Raw genomic sequence first — 19159 nt, 5'->3', positions numbered from 1 at the left:
ATTGTGGAGAGGGCAATTGACAGTCAAAAAACAACTATTCTAGTGAAACAAATCTCCCAGCATAGCCAAAATCTTTTCTTAATTTAAAAAAATATTAAAAAAATCTTCTTTACTTACATAAGAAAAACAATCCCAGAACTTCGGAAGAAACTGAGGGAATTTATGAAGAATCAATATAATAATCCATTCTATAAAATATTTTATGGACGCTTGATTATTGATGAAACCAGCCTGGAAAATCTTGTCAATAATTCTATTCAAGAAATTCTGAGAAAAATAAAGTTCACAAATTAAACTGTTATGTTACGGTTATTAGTTTAAAATTTATTTTTATTAAGATATAATTGACATATAACATTGTATAAATTTAAGGTGTACAACATGTCAATTTGACACATTTATATATCGCAGTATGATGACCACCACAGTATCAGCTACCCCCTCTATCACTGCACATAATTATCATTTCTTTTTTGTGGTGGGAACAATTAAGATGTAGTTTCTAATGCAAACGGTTATTAATTTTAATTAAAAAAATATAGTCACCATTAAAAAAAAAGCTTAAAATTTTATTGTAAGTAATTATTGCATCCATAACTTTCCAACCAACAATCCTAAAAACTGTTGACTGAAAGATAATGACGAGGTACTTTTACTGAGTACTTTACATTTTACTTGGACATCAATTCTGTGAGGAAGGTTATTATTCTCTGTATTTTTAGAGGGAAAGGAAAAGATTCAGAAAGTTAACTAACTTCCTCAAAGCCACTTATCTGGTAAGTGGCAGAATTCAGATTCAAATCAAGACCTACCAAGATGCCATGGGCTTAAAATTTGGACCCAGGACAACAGATGCCAAAGTCAGCGGAGGTAAACAAAACCCAGGAGAGCAGGCCTGGGGGCCCTCGCCTTCTCTTCCGGGACTGCTCATCCTGCCTCTACAGCCTCCCCAGTCCTTCTTGCCAAGACCCTGAACTCCAAAATCATCCTCCCTTGCCCCACCCTTCTCTCCAAAATCACACTTTTATCTGGGTAACCGGGCATACTCAAGCAGCAGGTAAAAAACATCTCCTCATATAAGCATATAAAAAATTAGATTTATTGTGCATATTGCTTTATTTTAAAGATCTATTTTAAGAGAACTGCTAATTGGTAGAAGGGGAGCAGAAAAGCTCATTTTAAGCCCCCAAGACAGTGTTGTAAAGTAGAGCACGAATTTAAGTCAGACTTGGTTTTGAATTCCAGCTCCACCTTTCGCTAGCTGTGTTACCTTACAGGCAGGTCACCCTCCTCTCTGAACTGCAGTGCCCCTATGTAAAATGGGAATATTTATGGCCTGCCTTGAAAGACTGTTACGAAGGTTAAATAAAACTGTAAGATAGAATAATTTAACATCTTAGCAGTGACTGTTCCATAACAAATATGCTAAGTTTTCTTCTTCGTTACAGACCCTGCCCACTCTGACACTTCCCCCCACCCTCCAACATTATCCATCTCTCTGGGGAGCCTTCCCATTCCTAAAAAAAAAAAAAATAATGCATTTTTCTGCTTAGTGAAGTATAATATACACAGTATTTTAAAAGGCCTATGATGAAAATCAGCAGCCCCCGTTACAAAGCCACTACTACTACTCCCCAAAAGGAACTCTTTTAGCTATTTCCTCTTACAATTATCCAGTTTATTTGGATATACTTAGAGTTATTGAAATATTTATCTCTCACAGATATAACGCTTCATAAAATGGTATTTTTTAAAAAGAGTTTTGATATGTTTTAAAAATTCTCTCAAACATTTAAAAGAGTGAGGACAACAGTAGGAAACTAAAGTCTGAGGGAAATTTTGCATTCAAAAATGCTTTAAAAAAATTCATGAGATATACCATCACTTTCTCATGATGATGATCCATTTTCTTAACAGGAATATTAAGCAAAGATGATTAGAGAAATCGGCTCTCCAGGCCACTCACCTGCTTCTTGCCTCCTCAGGGAAGAGAACAGGTAACTTTGGACAGAGAGGTTTAACAGAGAGAGGTCTCGGCCTTTGCTTAGCTGGTTTGTATGGCTACACTATTCATGAAATTAGGGGCAAGAAAATCAACCCTGAGAAATGACAATCCCATCCTAAATGATGCAATTTGCCTGGTTTCTAGAGTACACAGATAATCCAAACAATAACACTGCAAAATAACTCAGCTGTGGGAAATTCGGAGTTAACCTATTTTCTAATCAAATGGCATATAAAACTTTAAATAGTTAAAATATTACATTTATAGAAGAAAAAATATTCAATAGGCCCATGTAAACCAATTTCCAATTTATTTCTACAATAGCTAATGGCCTTGGTATTCTTTCTGTTAAAAAAACTTCTGAATTAACTTCAATTTTAAGAACCGAAGCACAAATTTTAAGCAGATTACTTTCTCAATTTTAAAATAGCACATGACAGTTTCTACTAAATAGTTTATTCATATGAAAACATTATGCTAAAATATATGTACAATATGTGTCATACCTGATCAAATCTGGGGAAAAGTACAAGCAGAGTCTGCCATATTCGGTTTTTCACTCTGTGTTGTTGAGAATTCACATAATATCGAGTTCTGGACTTGGACACCACTTCATCCTGCAGAGGTGGGGGGATTGATATTAAATTATCAACTGAACTTGTGATTAATAAAAATAAAATCAATGACAACTTCAAATTTAAAAGGTTTAAACTGGGCATAGGAGCCCATTATCCTCCACAAGGCAAAAAGAGGATAAGACAGACACTTTCTTATTACAGTTTTTTTGGTTTCCTTTTAAAACAATGAGTTCAGTTGCTCTTGTTTAACTTATGTGCTTTTAAAACTAGAAAAGGAACCATACAACTGTATTCAGTATAAAAAGTATTTGGAAATATCCTTTTATCTCTTTGTGGCCAGTGAAGGGGGAGACAGGGAGTCACGGGGGTGAGTAGAGACTGAGGTATTTGACATGTATTACCATGCACCAATATAGGCACTGCTCATTTTATGGCCCTTTGTCTTGTGTGAATATGGAACAACGGTATCTGCAATTTGATATAAACACCTAAGACAGGAGCACCACAGTACAATGCCAGCACTAGACACAGGAAAATGACAGCACCAAGCCTTTCTCCATTAGCAGAGCTCAACCCTGCTTGTCATGGTCGTGCTGTCTAAATTGAGCCAACTGCCGGGATGACTTCTGTTACATAACTACTTGGGCTTCAGCTGCTAAGATGGCACTAAAAAGCGTATTTACATTTTCAAATATCTTAAAGTCAGAAAAGTTATCCACCACCTCTGAAACCATTTTTTCATCTAATGTAGACAACTCTCATCTATTTTGTAAATTCTGAGATCTTTATTCTTCCATAATCCCATATTATGCATTTCAGTGTGTACAAAATTTTATGACAGCCAAGTTAACATAGATTTTAATGACCCCTAACAATGATTAAAATCTCATAACCTCCTCTATTATCATTATTTCTTTTGGGAAGTTTTCTTTTGATATAGGCATGTTTCGGGTTTCATGTAGTGCTCAGCCTCAATGCAGCTAAAAATGGAATCATCGCTAGGGCAGATCACACATGAGTTCAGGAGATGCGTCCTCGCTCCAAGAAACCTGACAGCAGGGCCTCACTCGAGTCACTGTCCTCACTCACAAGTGCTCAAATGCCCTTTTCAGCTCAAAATCTGTCCTTTTACTCATTTCACTCAATGAGCTCTTTATTCAGAAAGATCTTTCTTTTCTCTACTAGTCTATCAACTCTCTCTAGTTTCATGTGCCTCCTGACCCAACCTGGACCCCAAGAATAATCTCTACAGTATCTTCAAGAGCACATCCAATTCTTTTCACTATGACCTCAAACCCATTTGCAAATTCCCTACTTCTGAATCAACCCAGGGGTCTTACATTCTCTGATCCTACTTTCAAGCCGCCAGGCACTGCTAAAGAAAAGAAAAATCGCCTGTCCCAACTGACTTCATTAAAAATATGTATTCTAGCTCCAGCTAGGGCCAGGGCCCTAGCTGCTGCTAGAGCAGTGGTTCTCAAACCTGGTAGTGCTTCAGAACCACCTTGAGGGCTCCTTAAAACACAGATTGCTGGGCCCCACCCCAGAGCTTCTGACTCAGTAGACTGGAGATGGGGCCTAGGAATTTGCATTTCTAACAAGTTCCTGGTGATGCTGATGCTGCTGCTGGTCCAGAGAAGACACTTTAAGAATTACTGTGCTGGATAATCATTTTGCTTTTTTCAAGTCTCTTCCCATTCCTATTTCCACAAGGAGAATTAAAAATCTTTACTACTTCCCTCAAGGCTTTAACCCAACCCTTTGTTCTACTTGGACCATATGATCTTTCTTCCTACTTCAACAAGGCCCTACACCAACACGCTTCTGAAAACACCCAGAAATTCCCAACAGCTTCTTCTCCATTGACTTCCTCCTACTTGCTCTCTTCAACACCACTGAGAAGTCTCCTGCCAATGGCCACCTGAGAGGCAGCCTGTGGTGGAAAATAGGCTCTGAGTTTGAATTTGCATTCTGAGATTAAAATTTATAATCCTGGACAATTAATAGAGGTCTGTATGACAAATTTTCTATAGACAAGATTATTCAATGAAACAAATTAAGGCAACTACCAACACCAGACATTTCTTCTCTATTCACATCTAATTTTGGTTCTACCCTACTTCTCTGACCTCTCTTTTTCACGGCCTTTTTCTGGTTCTTTTTCCTACCAATATACTTCAAATGTTGGTGATTCCTAAATTCCCATTCTTGGCCTCCTCCTAGAGTCTTGTCTACATTTGTAGTTTCAACCATCACTGGGTATGGTGGCTTCTGTTTCTTCCTGAATACCATATTCCTAACTGTGGGTAATTTAACATGGATGCCTGAAAGCAACTCAAATTTAATACATCCAAAGCTAAATTATGGTCTCAAATTTTCTCTTTCACCTGGCCAAAATTGGGGCAACTTGAGCATTAATAATGATAACTACAATGGATTGAAACACATTAATTATGTTAAGATAAAAGATAAAAAACAAAAAAAAACCTCACTGATCACTTTTAGAAGATACTATGAAGCCAATGAATTATTTTGAATACTGACAAATAATAGGAAAAAATCAAGCATTTATCCTGCCTTTCCTATAGGAAATACACCTCAGGGTATCTAAATATTTTATATTTGGATACAGAAGTATTTCAGCTGATAAATGAAAAAGCAATAATAGGATTAGAGTATCACCATTTTGCAAGTCCTAAATAATTAATGGAGCTAGGCAATCCATCAATGATTAACACCACAAAAGGAGACAACCAAATATTATATACCTCCTAATGGATGTACACTCTTCCCCATTCCCTCCCCCATATCAAACCTAAATCTGATCAAGGCTCTAGATCTAAATACCATCTTACAGAAAATATGGGGTCAGAGGAACATATTAAAGGACACTGTGAAAATTCAAACAGCAAAATCCAGACTGTGGAAGTCTTTATAAGATAAAAACAACCTGCTTTCTTCAAAATATACGTTTCAAGTTAAAAAAAACAAAAGAAGAGGAGGGGAATCTATAGATTAAGAGACGTTAGAGAGATCTCAACCAACTGCAGTATATGGACCTTATCTGAGTCATATTTCAAACAAAAAAACTACAAAAAAAACGTAAAACTATCAGGTAAATTTAAACATTGATTGGGTATTTGATAATACTAAGGAATTATGGATTTAGGTATGAAAATGGTATTGTACTTATGGCTAAAAAGAATTCTTTTTGAGACATACTGAAATAGTTACAGGTGAAACCGATGTCTGAGATATGCTTCAAAATAATGTGTGTTGGGGGCAATGTCAAGGATAGACAATGAGAGTGTCCGTTAGTTGATAACTGTGGAGGCTGGGCCATGAATTGACAAGTTTTAAATCTACTTTTATAAAATGTTTGAAACTTTTCAATAAAAAGTAAACAAAAAAACTCCCCGCATGGACCTCAATAAAGCCTAAAGAACTGGAAGAAAAATGAAAAGAAGAAAACAAAGGGCAAGTGCTCAGGTAGCTGCTCACCCACTAGGCGACCAGGCCACCACAAACCCTTAGCCAGGCACTGGTGGCCCTACACATTCACAGTATCTCTTTCCAAAGCAGAACTTCCACAGTGCCAGGCAATCCTTTAAGATCTCCCCAATTAGCAACCTCTTCACTTCCTCTAGGTTCACTGTGTATTCATCCATACATCCAAAGCTGAGTATCTAACATGGGCACTGGTGACACACCAGTGAGTAACTCCCACCCTCTGTGGTTTCTGCACTTGAGTGGGAAAGATCAAGTTTAAACATTACCATATATTAATTCTAACTGAGATAATTGCTGTAAATTTAACCTTTACCTCGGTTTTCAAACCCCAACCACATTTCTGCCTCTTTACTCTCTAGAAATGACCGTGCTTCCTGGCTCAGAAAAAATACAGTGTCTCAGGCAAGAACTTCAGGCATGCCCTCCTTTTATACAAACTCAGCACCACCCTCCCTCCCTCCTTCTTTTCTCCATATCAGAAGACGAGGGGTCACTCCTAACTATTGTTATCCTACCCACTCTGCTCTGGATATGATCCTTTTCCACTTTCTCTAGGATTATTCTTTCATTTTTCTTTATTTTAAAATTCCCTTTTTTAATTTATTACTTACCCTGCTCAAATTTTCCACACCAAAAAACAAATCCTTGGCCTAAGCAAGTTTCTACTATGTAACTTGTCTGTCTGCTTTCTCATCTGTTAAATAAAGCTTATCCTTCTAATGGACATTAGAACCAATCTAGCCTATTCAGGGATTTAAAAAAAATACAATTCAAGTACCATAAAAATCACCATTTTAAACTGTCCAATTCAGTGGGTTTTGGTATACTTACAGAGTCATGCAACTAATACCATTACGTAATTCCAGAACATTTTTATAAGCCCAAAAAGACACCCTGTGCTCATTAGCTTGCCAATCTCTTTTACCCCCAACCCCCAGCAACCACTAATCTATTTCTGTCTCTGTAGATTGACCTATTCCAGACATTCCATATAAATGAGATCTTACAATATGTGGTCCTTTCTGACTGGCTTCTTTCACTTAGCCTAATGTGTTCAAGTTTCGCCAATACTTGCTATTTTCAGCTTGTTTTCAATAGCTATACTAGTGGATCTGAGGTGGCTATTCAAGGATTTTGCCTGTGTGACTACTGCTGGCCTCTCCATAGTTAACATTTTCTCCTCTCTATTAGATAATTTCCTTCGGCACATAAACAAGCTCTAATTATCCCCCACCTTTAAAAAGCTTCTGGCCCGTGCCCCCTCCAGGCACCATCCCATGTTTTCCTTCTCTTTCAGAGCAAACTCCTTAAGAGTGCCTATACTCACTGTCTCCACTACCTCAACAACAGTCTTCTTCCCAGCTCCTTCTATTTAGGTTCTCATTCTCACCATTCCACTAAAAGGTCTTCTGCAGAGGTGAGTAACGACAGACTTCTTGCTGAATCTAATGGCCAGTTGGCAGCCTTCTTTTCCTCCACACCTGCAGGAAGCACTTGCCTCATTTGGCATCTAAACACCATCCTCTCCTGGTAGCCCGCCACCATACTGATGGTTCACCCAGAGTTCAGCCCAGTGTCACCTACTGGGGAGGTCCTCTCTGACCCTCTATCTAAACAGCTACCCCTCCTCCTTATTCTGCTTTATTTTTCTTCTAAACACCCATATATTTATACGTCAGTATACATCATAATACGTTATTTGTGTCCTATCTGATGGAGTATCCTGCTACTTAAAATTCTACTCATCCTTAAGGAAGCCAGTAAAACACTATTTCCTCTGACACATCTCCCCTGACTCCCACAGTGCAAAGGAGGGAATTTTTGCATAACAAATACTTCCTAGGTTTTATAGGGCTAAGGTTGATCTGCTACCTTCAGAAAACAAACGTATGATGAAGACTGCAATTTCAGTACAAGCGACTGAAGTGGGTTCTGTGGTCATCGGTTACATCCCAGAGTACAAGCCAGTTGGTGGAAGCAGCCCAAGCACTCCATCTATCTCAGCTTCAAATGCAGAGTGAGCACTATGTTTGACTCTACGTCCTCCTGTCTTCTCCCCAGATGTTAGCCCATTCTGCAGACAGTGTGATGTTCATTTATAAATGATTTTGCAGACTCAAAAAAATCAGTTCTTCACATTATGCCACTTTCTAAATTTTCACCTTTTTATTCCATTTCTTACATAAAACAATGTATGGATCTATCACTCTAAACATAACTGGTTTTGAGTAGTACTGGGGAAAACACAGAGTGAAGTTTAGATAGTACAGGGAAAACATTATTATTCTCTAAAACCAAATTTGAATTGGACAATTACTAACCAAGATTTAACTAAAAATATGGACCATAAATCTCATGTTTCTTTCTTGATAAAGAATATTTAAAAATACTGATTCTATCAACATAAAGAGCAAATGTTGGATTTTGACTTGTTAATATACAAAACCAAAGATAATTTAAAGTAAAATAAAGCATATTTACTTTATCTAATAACTTGATTGCAAGATCTTCCATAAACAACTTATGAGACATATTTGAGCCATCTAATAAACACAGGAATTTGACAGCACAAATTCTCACATAATGGTCCTCTCTTTTAGTACTAAAAAATATAAAATGATACACCATGTTAACACATTTTCAAGACAGAAACATGTCAAATATTAGCTCCAAAATATCAAAACCATCAACGTTTTCTAAAATTAGGTACCATTCATACTTAATGATGATGCTTTTTAATTCAGGATAGACAGAAGATAAGAAACGAATATTTCAAAAGGAGAGCGTGTACAGAAAGTCTGAATGAGCACAAATTCACGCAGACTTCCGGAAAAACAATGCACACACTACTGAGGCTGGATCAATAATATCTTATCTGTAGACAAAACAGATCACAGCTCAAGAAACTATTCCTGAAAGAGGACCACAGGCCTCTCTGTGCACGAAGGTGAGACCACGCATCAAACACCTCAGCGGCTCGTCTTTACCACGTGTGTAAGAGCACTGTTTCTAAGTGACAGGCAAACTCAGCAAGCATCACATGCTCTAAGCACCCCAGCGTTTTCAGTGTCCACACATGGAAAGATAAATTAAGTGAAACTGTTAATTAGTATTTCCAAAGTTCATTAAAACTGTTATAATGTGATAAAAGGCATTTTAATTTAACATTTGTCTAGTAGAAATTAAAGTATTTTGGAATTATCAACTAAAAAATTTTACTTTCATTGCTACACTAAACCAGCTAAGAAACAAAAAAATCAATGAAAATAATTAACAATGAAAAATGTATGTATTTAATGAAAAGTGACAGATGATTCAAAACATAGCTGTGACTCACAGAATAATAAAATAACTACACATTATTATTTGTTGTCCTAAACTCTAAAGTGAATAATACAGCACTATTTATTATCTTCTTTAAACACACAAGCACATACAAATTTTTGAAAACTATGTGAAAAAATAAAACTAAAAAAAGCTATTTGACAAGCTCCCAAAAAACTAATTCAGAGGTTAGATAAGAATAGTCTTATCCCAGATATCAAAATGTTAGGGCCTGTTCTAAGAATGATTTTATTTTTGTGTATAGCAGACTGACATGCTAAATGGTCAATTTTAGCCAAAAAGGGAGTGAAATGTATGTGCCGGTGATCACCTCTTCTGCCTAAAAAAAGAAGAGGGAGAGGGCTTTTATGTTCCCTGTGGTCATTTCCTTATTTATGCTGGATTAGACACCAAAATTTTTTTAAAGTTTATCAAATTTTAGTAAATAGTGACAGATCTGAAGAAAATATTTTAGCAAGGGAATATAATTTCCAACATACTTTTGAAGACATTCAATATCTTATAAAATGTTAGATATCACTAGTAAACATTTATTAAATTTAACCAATACAGAATGACTCTCATATGATGTTAAATTTCGAATATTCCACTGACATCAAGACATGGAAACCCCACCATACTCACTTTTCAATAACAACATTTGCTGCACAGTCACGTCCAAGATTTTCTACGAAGGTCTGCACATCCTGAATAAGTCTTTCCATAAAAACATTTGATAAAAAAAACCGGTTTTAGACAGAAAAAAATTAAAGCCCCAAATTTAAAGTTAACTAATCCTTTATATTCTTCTAATTGAAAGCCTCAAAATAAAGACATAATTCTTCCCACATAGGTACTTAATACTGTAAGTTATGACAGGTTGAAGTAATGGCATCTTTTACCTTTGATCACGCCTAAATACAGTTCCAAATATGCAAGCCTCAAGGACAAGCTCGCTATAATTTTTAGCACTTGATAAAGATTCTTGGGACACATTTGAAGGAGAAACTATCCAAGATTGGCAGCAATAACTTATCAGCGTATTGAAGACTCCAGTTTTTAAAGCAGACATTTCAATTATCTTGTACATAATCTGAAATGAAATACAATGATAATTTAATCTTTGACCAATTTAATTAAAAAAAATTAATGTTTTTAAAAACTGTTCCTTGAATGGTTTCAAATGAGTTTCAACATAGTCATGAGTCTAAAAAATTAAAAATTCATTATTGTTAGAATTTTGCAAGATGATCAAGAATCACAGAAAGCTAATTTTTCATTTCTTTATAAAAATAAATCCAATTTTACTGATAGTGATATTCACCCAAAACTCTCCAAGAGAAACAAGTGCCCAAAGTAATTGAGTGAAAGGGAAAAAACACCTCTCCCTTTACACTTTCAGTTTTCTTTCACCAACGTCCTCCCTTTCCCCAAGGCAGCAGAGACCACTGTCTAAGCATGTGCTGTGGGCAGAAGAGGACTGGGAGGCAGTGCCGGACAGCAGGGTAATAAAGGACTGGACTTCCACTTTCCCCTCCGGATGAGGAGGCGCACGGGAACTGCTAGGCATGACCTCATTCCATCGTGTCACATTCCCTACTGTGCATCAGTGGTTGTAAACGCAATGCCTCCAGAAACCAGAGAGACCTTTTGACAGGTTATATTCAAGGAAAAGTAACAGCATAAGTGCAACGACAGATGGCGCCTGATGTTTGCCTGCAGTATCCAGAAGAAAGCGAGGAATGGTTGTGCAGGGGAGAATGGGAAGGGGCACGCCCTATCTGGACAGGCCAGGCGACTGCTGTCCTGGAGGAATGACCAGTGTTGCCAAATCATCCAGTTTCCCAAGATTCCAAGAGAAGAGGAAATACAGATTTTCATGCCAATCTCCCACTTCTTAAAAGTTGGCAACTAATTCAAAATTTTAAACATTATATGAACCAAATAAAACATGTTTGTGAGGCAGAAGTGGTTCATGGGCTACCGTATTGCACATACTCTTTCAATCTAAGATTTTCTTGTTCTTACTCATGACACTGAAGAAGGTTCAAAATACTCATTGACTGAATGAATAAATAACAACAAATCTAATATGTGGTTACCAATAGGACTCTCTTCTTTCTCACGTGCTACAGGTCACACAAGTTAAAAAGAAAACAAAAAGTTATCCCATTTTTATCTAAAGGAGTCAAATTCATAGAAACAGAGAGTAGAATGGTGGTTAGCTGGGGCCGAGAGGGAGGGAGAGAAAGGGAGTTGTTTCATGGGTATAGTTTCAGTCCCCCAAGATAAAAGAAGTTCTGGAGATCTGTCACAACAATGTGAATACACTTAACACTACTGAACCGTATGCTTAAAAGTAGTTAAGAAGGTAAATTCTATGTTATATCTGTTTTATTTCAATTCAAAAAAAATTACCTCTTTTATTTTGAAATATGCTTGGCCCTTTATTTTTGCGGCAATGGTAAGAACTTTGGTATCAAAAACAAACTGAACAAAAGCTTTCAAATTAGACCAGAATATCAACTGAGTGTTGCTTAAAGAAGATATAATTTTCCAAGCCATGTCAAAAGACTCTATGCAGAGTGATTCAGAAGAGGTCAGAAGCTGGTAGAAAAAAAAAGAAAGAAATATGTAATTATTATTTAATTTCAGAAACTGATTTCCGTTTCTATATTCTTTAATTCATCTCTCACTATATCTTACCTTGGGAACCAAAATTTTCATGCACTGGAACACAGGTAAGACCTGGTCAGAAGGAAGAACTGTGAGGGCTTCTAGTGCAGACTGCAAAGTCCTTATTGGCATTTGAACAGCAGGAAGAACGGGTTCCAGAACTTCACCCTCTGAGGGTGGTATCAGGCTGTGATACTTTTTCAACAGGAAAGAGAGGCAGACCCACTGATCATGAATATATTGTGCAACTATTTTCCCCCATCCTTGGGAAGATGATGATTCTTCAAAAAAACTGAAACAAAAAATAAAGTCACTACTCCATCCTTCCTTAAGTCTGTCTCAATCTCTTTTGCGTGTAGTACACTATCCTTCTAAAGAGAGACATTAAACATCATTATTAAATTTCCTCCCTACCAAAAGACAAGGAAACTACATAAACCTCAACTTTCTAACTTGCCTGAAAGTAAACATTTTCACCCATTTTAAATGATTCACTGAAAACTAAATGCAGAAAAGTTAATGGGTTTCCAGTAATAGAGATGAATAATGTGATAATGCATTATTATTCTGAATGAGCTCTTATCTCCAAATTTCCAAAACCCTGTAAGTAATGTTGAGCAATCACTAATCATCTCAATGACTGAAACAAAAGTGGATTTTTAAACATCAGCAATAAAGATGCCTTTCATGTACACGCTGCACTCCGAGGGGGAACACACCTGCTTGGCTCCTCTGTGTGGGGCTTCTGTAGTGTCTGATTGGGCTGAAGAGAGGAAAGGAACCTCTCCGTGGGTCCAGCATCCAGCGAGTCCAGCTGTAGTTCCGGCTTCTGGTCAATGGCCTCACACACCATGGCCAAAGCAGCCATACTAACGACTCTCTGAACTTGTCTACCAAGTGTTGGCTCCTAAGGAGAAAACAAACAATCTTTACTTACCATAAGCAAGTCTTAACGAGGACCTGAGTTGCCAGTCTATGGAAACCTCATGCCTCCTTTCCCTCTTCCTGTCTGCTACCAAACATCAGAGGGAATCAATACACGCCATTCAGTTTTACCACTTCTGTACCGATTGGAGGAAACAAAGTTAAAGTGGCAACAAAAATTCAGCACTTCAGAAATAAGACATTTGATCTCTTCATTTGACAGGTGGGATCCCAGAAGTAGTATATGACAGACTAGATATATACAGAACCCAAAACAGTATGTGAATTAGTACTTCTCAAACTTTTTCATACTTGAATATACATTTGGATACAACACTTCCATGGTGAGTTTTATTTTAACTGTTTGGCTGAAGAATATTAAAAAGAAAACAAAGGCTCCAGGCATATATATAAAAACTCCTTAGATCAGCTGTATACTGCTTTTGGAGAGGTGGCACAGCATAGCAGTGAAGAGCTGGACTCATGAACCACACGGCCTGGGCCTGAATCCTGGCTCTGCACTCAGGAGCAGTCTGACTGTGAACATACTGCACCTTAGTTTTCTCATCTGTAAAATGGGGACAGTAATAAAATCTACTTCACAGGGTTATTGTGAAGATTAAATAAATGGGTTATTTCATGTAAAGCATGAGCTTAGAACTCTATTATGTAGAAGCACAAAGGAAGGAAATCAAGACAGCCTGGTTTCATACTCAGAGAGAGACAATCAACCATCTCTAACCAAGAAGCCAGGAGCGCAGACGAGAACCTAGTCATAGAAAATAGCTGCACCCCAAGACCAACGCAGTTCCAATGCTGCCAACCAGTAACCTCTCTACCAGAAAGGAACTTCCTACCACTTATTCCACACCTTCCCTCACCCCCAAAAATAAGTCAAGTATCTCTACAGATAAATTTTACACGGCAACACTGCCAACATATGAAATAAAATGCAGTGTTACTTTCGAGCCAGTACAATCCCTGCTAACCTTAATGTAATCAGTGAGTTACTAAAGAAAGCAAGCCAATCTTTAAGAACTACTGCAGGACGGTTCACGATTTTGTCTACACTCAAAACTCACAATGTCCTTTCATGACACTAATGTACTAATATGACTAGATGTGATGCTGGAATATTAATCAATCCGCCTTATCATTTTCTTTTAGGACAGTTCTTGAGAACTATTTTAAAAATTAGATTATTAAAGCAATCAAGTAGTTTGTTTCAATTAGCAGCCCACACTAGACTATGATTCAGCTCAACTTTACTAAACATTTACCATGTGTTAAGGGAAAATAGCTAACATTTATTGAGGACTTTCTATGTGTGAGGGACTGTTCTAAAGTTTTAACGTGTATGAGCTTAACTTTTATTCTCACACCAATCCTATAGCCTTCATTTTGCAGGGGCAATAAAAGAGGCACAGAGAGGTTAAGTAATTTCTCCAAGGTCATATGCCTAGCAAGGATAAAGCCAGGATTCACACCCAGGAAGTCTAACTCCAAAGCCTGTGTTCTTACCCACTACACTTCATTGTGTCATGTTTAAGAAATGCCTCCTCCACAACCACAAGGACCCACAACCAAAATATACAACTGTGCACTGGGGGGATTTGGGGAGAAAAAGCAGGAAAAGAAAAAAAAAAAGAAAAGAAATGCCTCCAGGTGCTAAAATCTAGTGGAGAAGACATAAACTACTCCAAAAACAAGTAAGATGAAAATAAATTCTATAATGGAGGCATAAAGAGCCACAGGGAAATGAAGGAAAGAATGAGACACTGATCCGAGAAGGTCTCTAAGAGAAAATGCGATTTGAATTGGGCCATGAAGCACAGGTGGATACTGACAAGGGTACACTGGAAGGGAGGGCATTCTTAGCGGAAGGACCAGACAGAATGAAAGCCTAGGGAGGAAGGTGATGACATGTGGTTGTGATCTGTGAAACGCTATACGGTAGCCTCGAGTGACTGCAGCATCGGGGGCACTGTGGGCAGGAAGAGAAAAGGCAGTGGACGACCAGGCTAGAAAACGAAACAGAAATGATGAAACTGAACACATTAAAGAGTCCCTTACTAGCATAAGGCAAGAGGGCAAGTCCACCTTCTGTATCTAAACGATGTGAAGACTGAGGTCACCACACCTTTGTTACATACCTAATATTATGATAGGAGTCCCAATCTTCATCAAATATTATGAACAAAGGATACTATCTTAAAAATTAAATTTCAGCAGATGCTTTTTATGAAATCAAAATATTGTATACTAATCAACTATGCATTCCACGTATGCCTTACTCAACATAACCACAAACCTTGAATCAAAGAGGATTACCTGTCCACTGTCCATCTCTTGAAGATGCCGAATGGAAGCATTTTTCAGAGGAGAAATAACTCTCCAAATGGGGTTACCTCTTTTCCATCCCACCTTCACATGCAGATTTATAAGCTCAGATAACACCATCAGGTATAAATGGCAACGATCCAGATCTGAAACCTGAGACAAACAATAAAACACTTAAGCAGGGTCCATGATTTTCATAAAACTATGAGTTCAGACAGGAAATAAGTTTATTTAGAAGCAGTAAAACAAGACATTGATGAGGAAAAAAAACACTTCCTCCAAGAAGCCTTCCATGATCTTCCATACAGAGCTAAGGACTCTCTTCTCTGTGCCGACACAGTGACTCTGCCTTCAGCACAATTATAGGACTTTTCACAATTTACTCATCTGTCTCCCCACCTTAATAATGAGACCCTGGAAGGCAGAAACTATGTTCTACCAATTCTTGCATCCCAGGGCTAATACTACATCATAAATAGTAATAACAATCACCACTTCCTTTGTTTCGGGCAGTTTACAATACGCCATTCTCACAAGCAAGACTACGCCCCACTTTCCTAAGACTCAGTCTCAGAGGTTAAACAGCTTCCCCAGCGTCCTAGAGCCAGTAACGGAGGGACAGGACTGAATGCAGGTCTTTCAGACCAGGCTCAGTCCAGTTCTGCCAGCCACCAGCTCTGTGACCCTCGGCAAGTGACCTCACCTCTTCCGACCTCAGACTCCTTAGTCAGAAAATTGGGAGGGTAATAGCTATCCACCACAGAGTTTGTGAAAGACTTAAGTGAGACAAAGTATGCTAAGTGGACTGGCGGCCTTAATTTTTATTACTATACCAATTACTACACCCTCAGAGGCCTCCTGTGGCACACAGGAAGCACATACTTCATTAATGTAAGCAGTTTTTACTGAGTGACCACTACATGCAGGCACCTTGCCAAGTGCTAGGATTCAGTGCAGACAGAAGGTAACGATTACAGGACCTGGTGCTAGACTGATCATAGCGGGGAAGAGTGAGGGATAAAGGTGCCAGGGAGGAGTCCTAAGTTTGGGGCTTGAGAAACTGGTTGGATGGTGGTACATTCACTGCGAAGGGACCCTGGAGGGGAATCTGGAGAATCTCTGGGAGGAATGATAAGGGATTCAGTTTTGAAAAGCCTAAGTGTGAGAATTTCAACTTGAGTTGTCAAATAGCAGTTGGTTGAATGGGCGTTAAGCTCAGAAGAGCAGTCTGAGGTAGAGACAGATGTGAGGGTGTCTGGCACAATGGAAGCTGGGGATGTGGGTGAGAGCATCGAGACAGAGGAGAGAACAAGGAAAGAAGGGGCCAGGGCCAGCCTATGGAGAGCGCTGACGTCCAAGGCTATGGTAGAGAATGGATATTCAAAGGGAAGTGGGAGTGATGGCCAGGGAGATGGGGGACAACCAGGAGACAATGATTGTCACAGAAGCTATGGAGGGCTAGTGTTTCATGGGGGAAGTGGTCAAGAGTGTCCAACGGGGCCGAGGAGTCAAGAAAAATGTGGTTTGAAAAGTGTCCATTAGGTTGATGACAAAGGAGTCACTGACAACTTTCCAGAGAGCACTTTCCATTACATGAAAAGAGGTAGAAACCAGATTAGAATGGAGTCAAGGAGTCTGTTCATAGAACAGCTTACAAAGAGAAGGAAAGAGGGTGCCAGGGGAACACGGAATTGAGAGGGTTCTTTTAAGGTGAGGGACTCTTAAAGCTTGTTTCAATCTCATGAAAAGAACCCAGGAGAAAAGGAGAGGTTGAAATACAAGAGAGAGAGAGGACAATCTCTCCCTGCAGAGGGCAGGCAGGGAGCATGGACTCAGTGTGGGTGGGTGTCGAGACATCTGACAGAATGAAAGTGAGGCGATTCCAGTCTCACGGCTACTGTCTCCTCTGGGAAGCAGAGGTGAGGCAGCGGCGAGCTGCAGCCAGCCTGTGCTGCAAGTTCATCTCTCTCTCAGATTCAGCAGCCTGAAATCAGCCATGGAAGTTGATAAATACTACAATTCGGGGCTTTTCCTCCCTGAAATCCAGTTGTTAAACATGGACCCTCACACTGCTGAGGTGGGAAAGTAGGGGAAGAGATTTTTATTCAGCTGTAAGCTACCAAACAAATGTACTTACTTGGGAATTCTAATACCTAATTTATTAAAGGGTGAATTTTTCCAAATAATTTTAAACTATCACATACTGAGTTTACTTCTTAAAATCTTTGCACCTAAAAGATAAAAATCACATTACCCTTTCCAATTTTAAAGTTATTTTCAACTTCAAATTCCAAACAAACAAAAACTTTTACGTTATATAATAGGGTACACAAAGGCTCATTATAGTTCTTTTGTAGAGCTATGAAAATTTCCACAATAAAAAGGTAAAATAATACTCATGATAATTAAGTGATATTGGAGCTAGACAAACAAAGTTACTTCTTTATCAAATGCCTTCTTGGAAATTTATGCGTAACAAAACTACTATTAACAATTGCTTAATACAAAGAAAGCTAAAGATAAACACTTCCCTTTTTTCTTTATATACATTTTTAATAGAGTTTTTTATTTATATTTTTGCCTTCCTATCATAACATCTCAAGTCTTTCAGTATAAAATTTGTCTTTTTATATTTTCACACCTGCGGACCAGCTATCAAACAAAAGTACTTAATTAAGGATTGTTAAAATAAGTGTATGTTCTCAATTTATTGACAATCTAATAATTCTAATTGCTTCAATATTTTCCCTAGAGATTTCAACCACAAAAAAATTGACTGAGAGGCATTTTTGTAAGAATTAGTATTTTATAAATATTCTTGAAGAAAGTGGAAAATATGAATTTTTGTCAGAAGTCCCAGAAAGAACAAGTTATGTCGAGAGCAGAGACAGAGAAGACAGCTACATTCACAGAGCATCCCTTTTACCTCAGACCTATTGTTCTCAACTCTAACTGCATTTCAGAGCTTTAAAAATACACAAGTACTGATACCTGGTCCCATCCCAAACCTGCCAAATCGCTGGATTCTGGGACAAAATATGCATTAAAATGCTAAGTACTTCAAATGTTATACCGTCTGAAACTCTCTAAACCCTAGGAAGTAGACGTATTATCTCCATCTTGCAGATGAGGAAACTGAGGCTCAGAGAATCTACAGAACTTTCCCAAGGTCACAGGTATCACACAGATGGAACCAGAAGTAGGAGACTCCAAATCTTAAATCTATTCTGCTTCCTAAGGTTGCTTCTCAAGAAACTATCATGATAAAGCAATATTCTTTTCAATTTAATACAGTGCCTGCCAGTCAGTAATCACTCAAATTTCATGAAAACAATGAAAAGTTACTCCAATGAATACTTACACTGCTTAGTTCATTCATAGTTAGTCTTCTGAGAATAAATTCAGATATGCTCTCTGTGGTCGACATGACAAAGTTCTGAAGAAGAGTACATACCTCATCTGTATGGGAAAAAAGTGCACAACTAAAATGATAGAAATAAGTTATTTGGTAAAAAATACTCTAGATACTCTAGTAAAAGTACAACTATGTTAAGCATATGGGTGAACTGCCAAAAATGAATTTCAGTAAAATAATAGTCATCTGTACATGGGGAAATCTGTACTTCAATCTAAAAAATCATTTAGAAGCTCTCGTTCTGGCTAAGACGGAACAGGGACACACCACCCGCTGCCGCTGAATGCAGCTATCAAACCCGGACGGCATTTTTGAAGCAGCTATTGGGAGACTCTGAAAGGTAAAACATAGCAGACGGATTCCGGAGGAAGTCCTACTGAACAGTGG

At 38.1% G+C, this 19159-nt stretch overlaps 1 protein-coding gene across 9 annotated transcripts in view; it reads right to left on the bottom strand.

Moving 5' to 3' along the window:
• TARBP1 (TAR (HIV-1) RNA binding protein 1) overlaps positions 1-19159 on the bottom strand; it is an 84475-nt gene that overhangs the window by 26581 nt on the left and 38735 nt on the right. For 7 of the 9 annotated variants that reach the window (XR_011538692.1, XR_011538691.1, XR_011538686.1 and 4 more), the window contains exons 13-22: positions 18719-18816; positions 15349-15510; positions 12813-13000; positions 12124-12385; positions 11836-12024; positions 10320-10510; positions 10063-10134; positions 8575-8695; positions 2512-2622; positions 118-267 (exon numbers count right to left, since the gene is read on the bottom strand). Coding sequence is in view for 4 of the 9 variants with exons in the window: in XM_070614658.1 (XP_070470759.1) it covers positions 118-267; positions 2512-2622; positions 8575-8695; positions 10063-10134; positions 10320-10510; positions 11836-12024; positions 12124-12385; positions 12813-13000; positions 15349-15510; positions 18719-18816 (1544 nt within the window). In the remaining 5 variants the exon portion in view is untranslated. The remainder of the gene's footprint in view (positions 1-117; positions 268-2511; positions 2623-8574; positions 8696-10062; positions 10135-10319; positions 10511-11835; positions 12025-12123; positions 12386-12812; positions 13001-15348; positions 15511-18718; positions 18817-19159) is intronic. The other 2 variants (XR_011538690.1, XM_070614668.1) reach the window with 1 other exon arrangement.

The sequence above is a fragment of the Equus przewalskii genome, chromosome 1 (assembly GCF_037783145.1).
Source record: "Equus przewalskii isolate Varuska chromosome 1, EquPr2, whole genome shotgun sequence".
Lineage (NCBI taxonomy): Eukaryota > Metazoa > Chordata > Mammalia > Perissodactyla > Equidae > Equus > Equus przewalskii.
The sequence above is the reverse complement of the archived record's forward strand: the minus strand, read 5'-3'. Positions and strand labels throughout refer to the sequence as shown.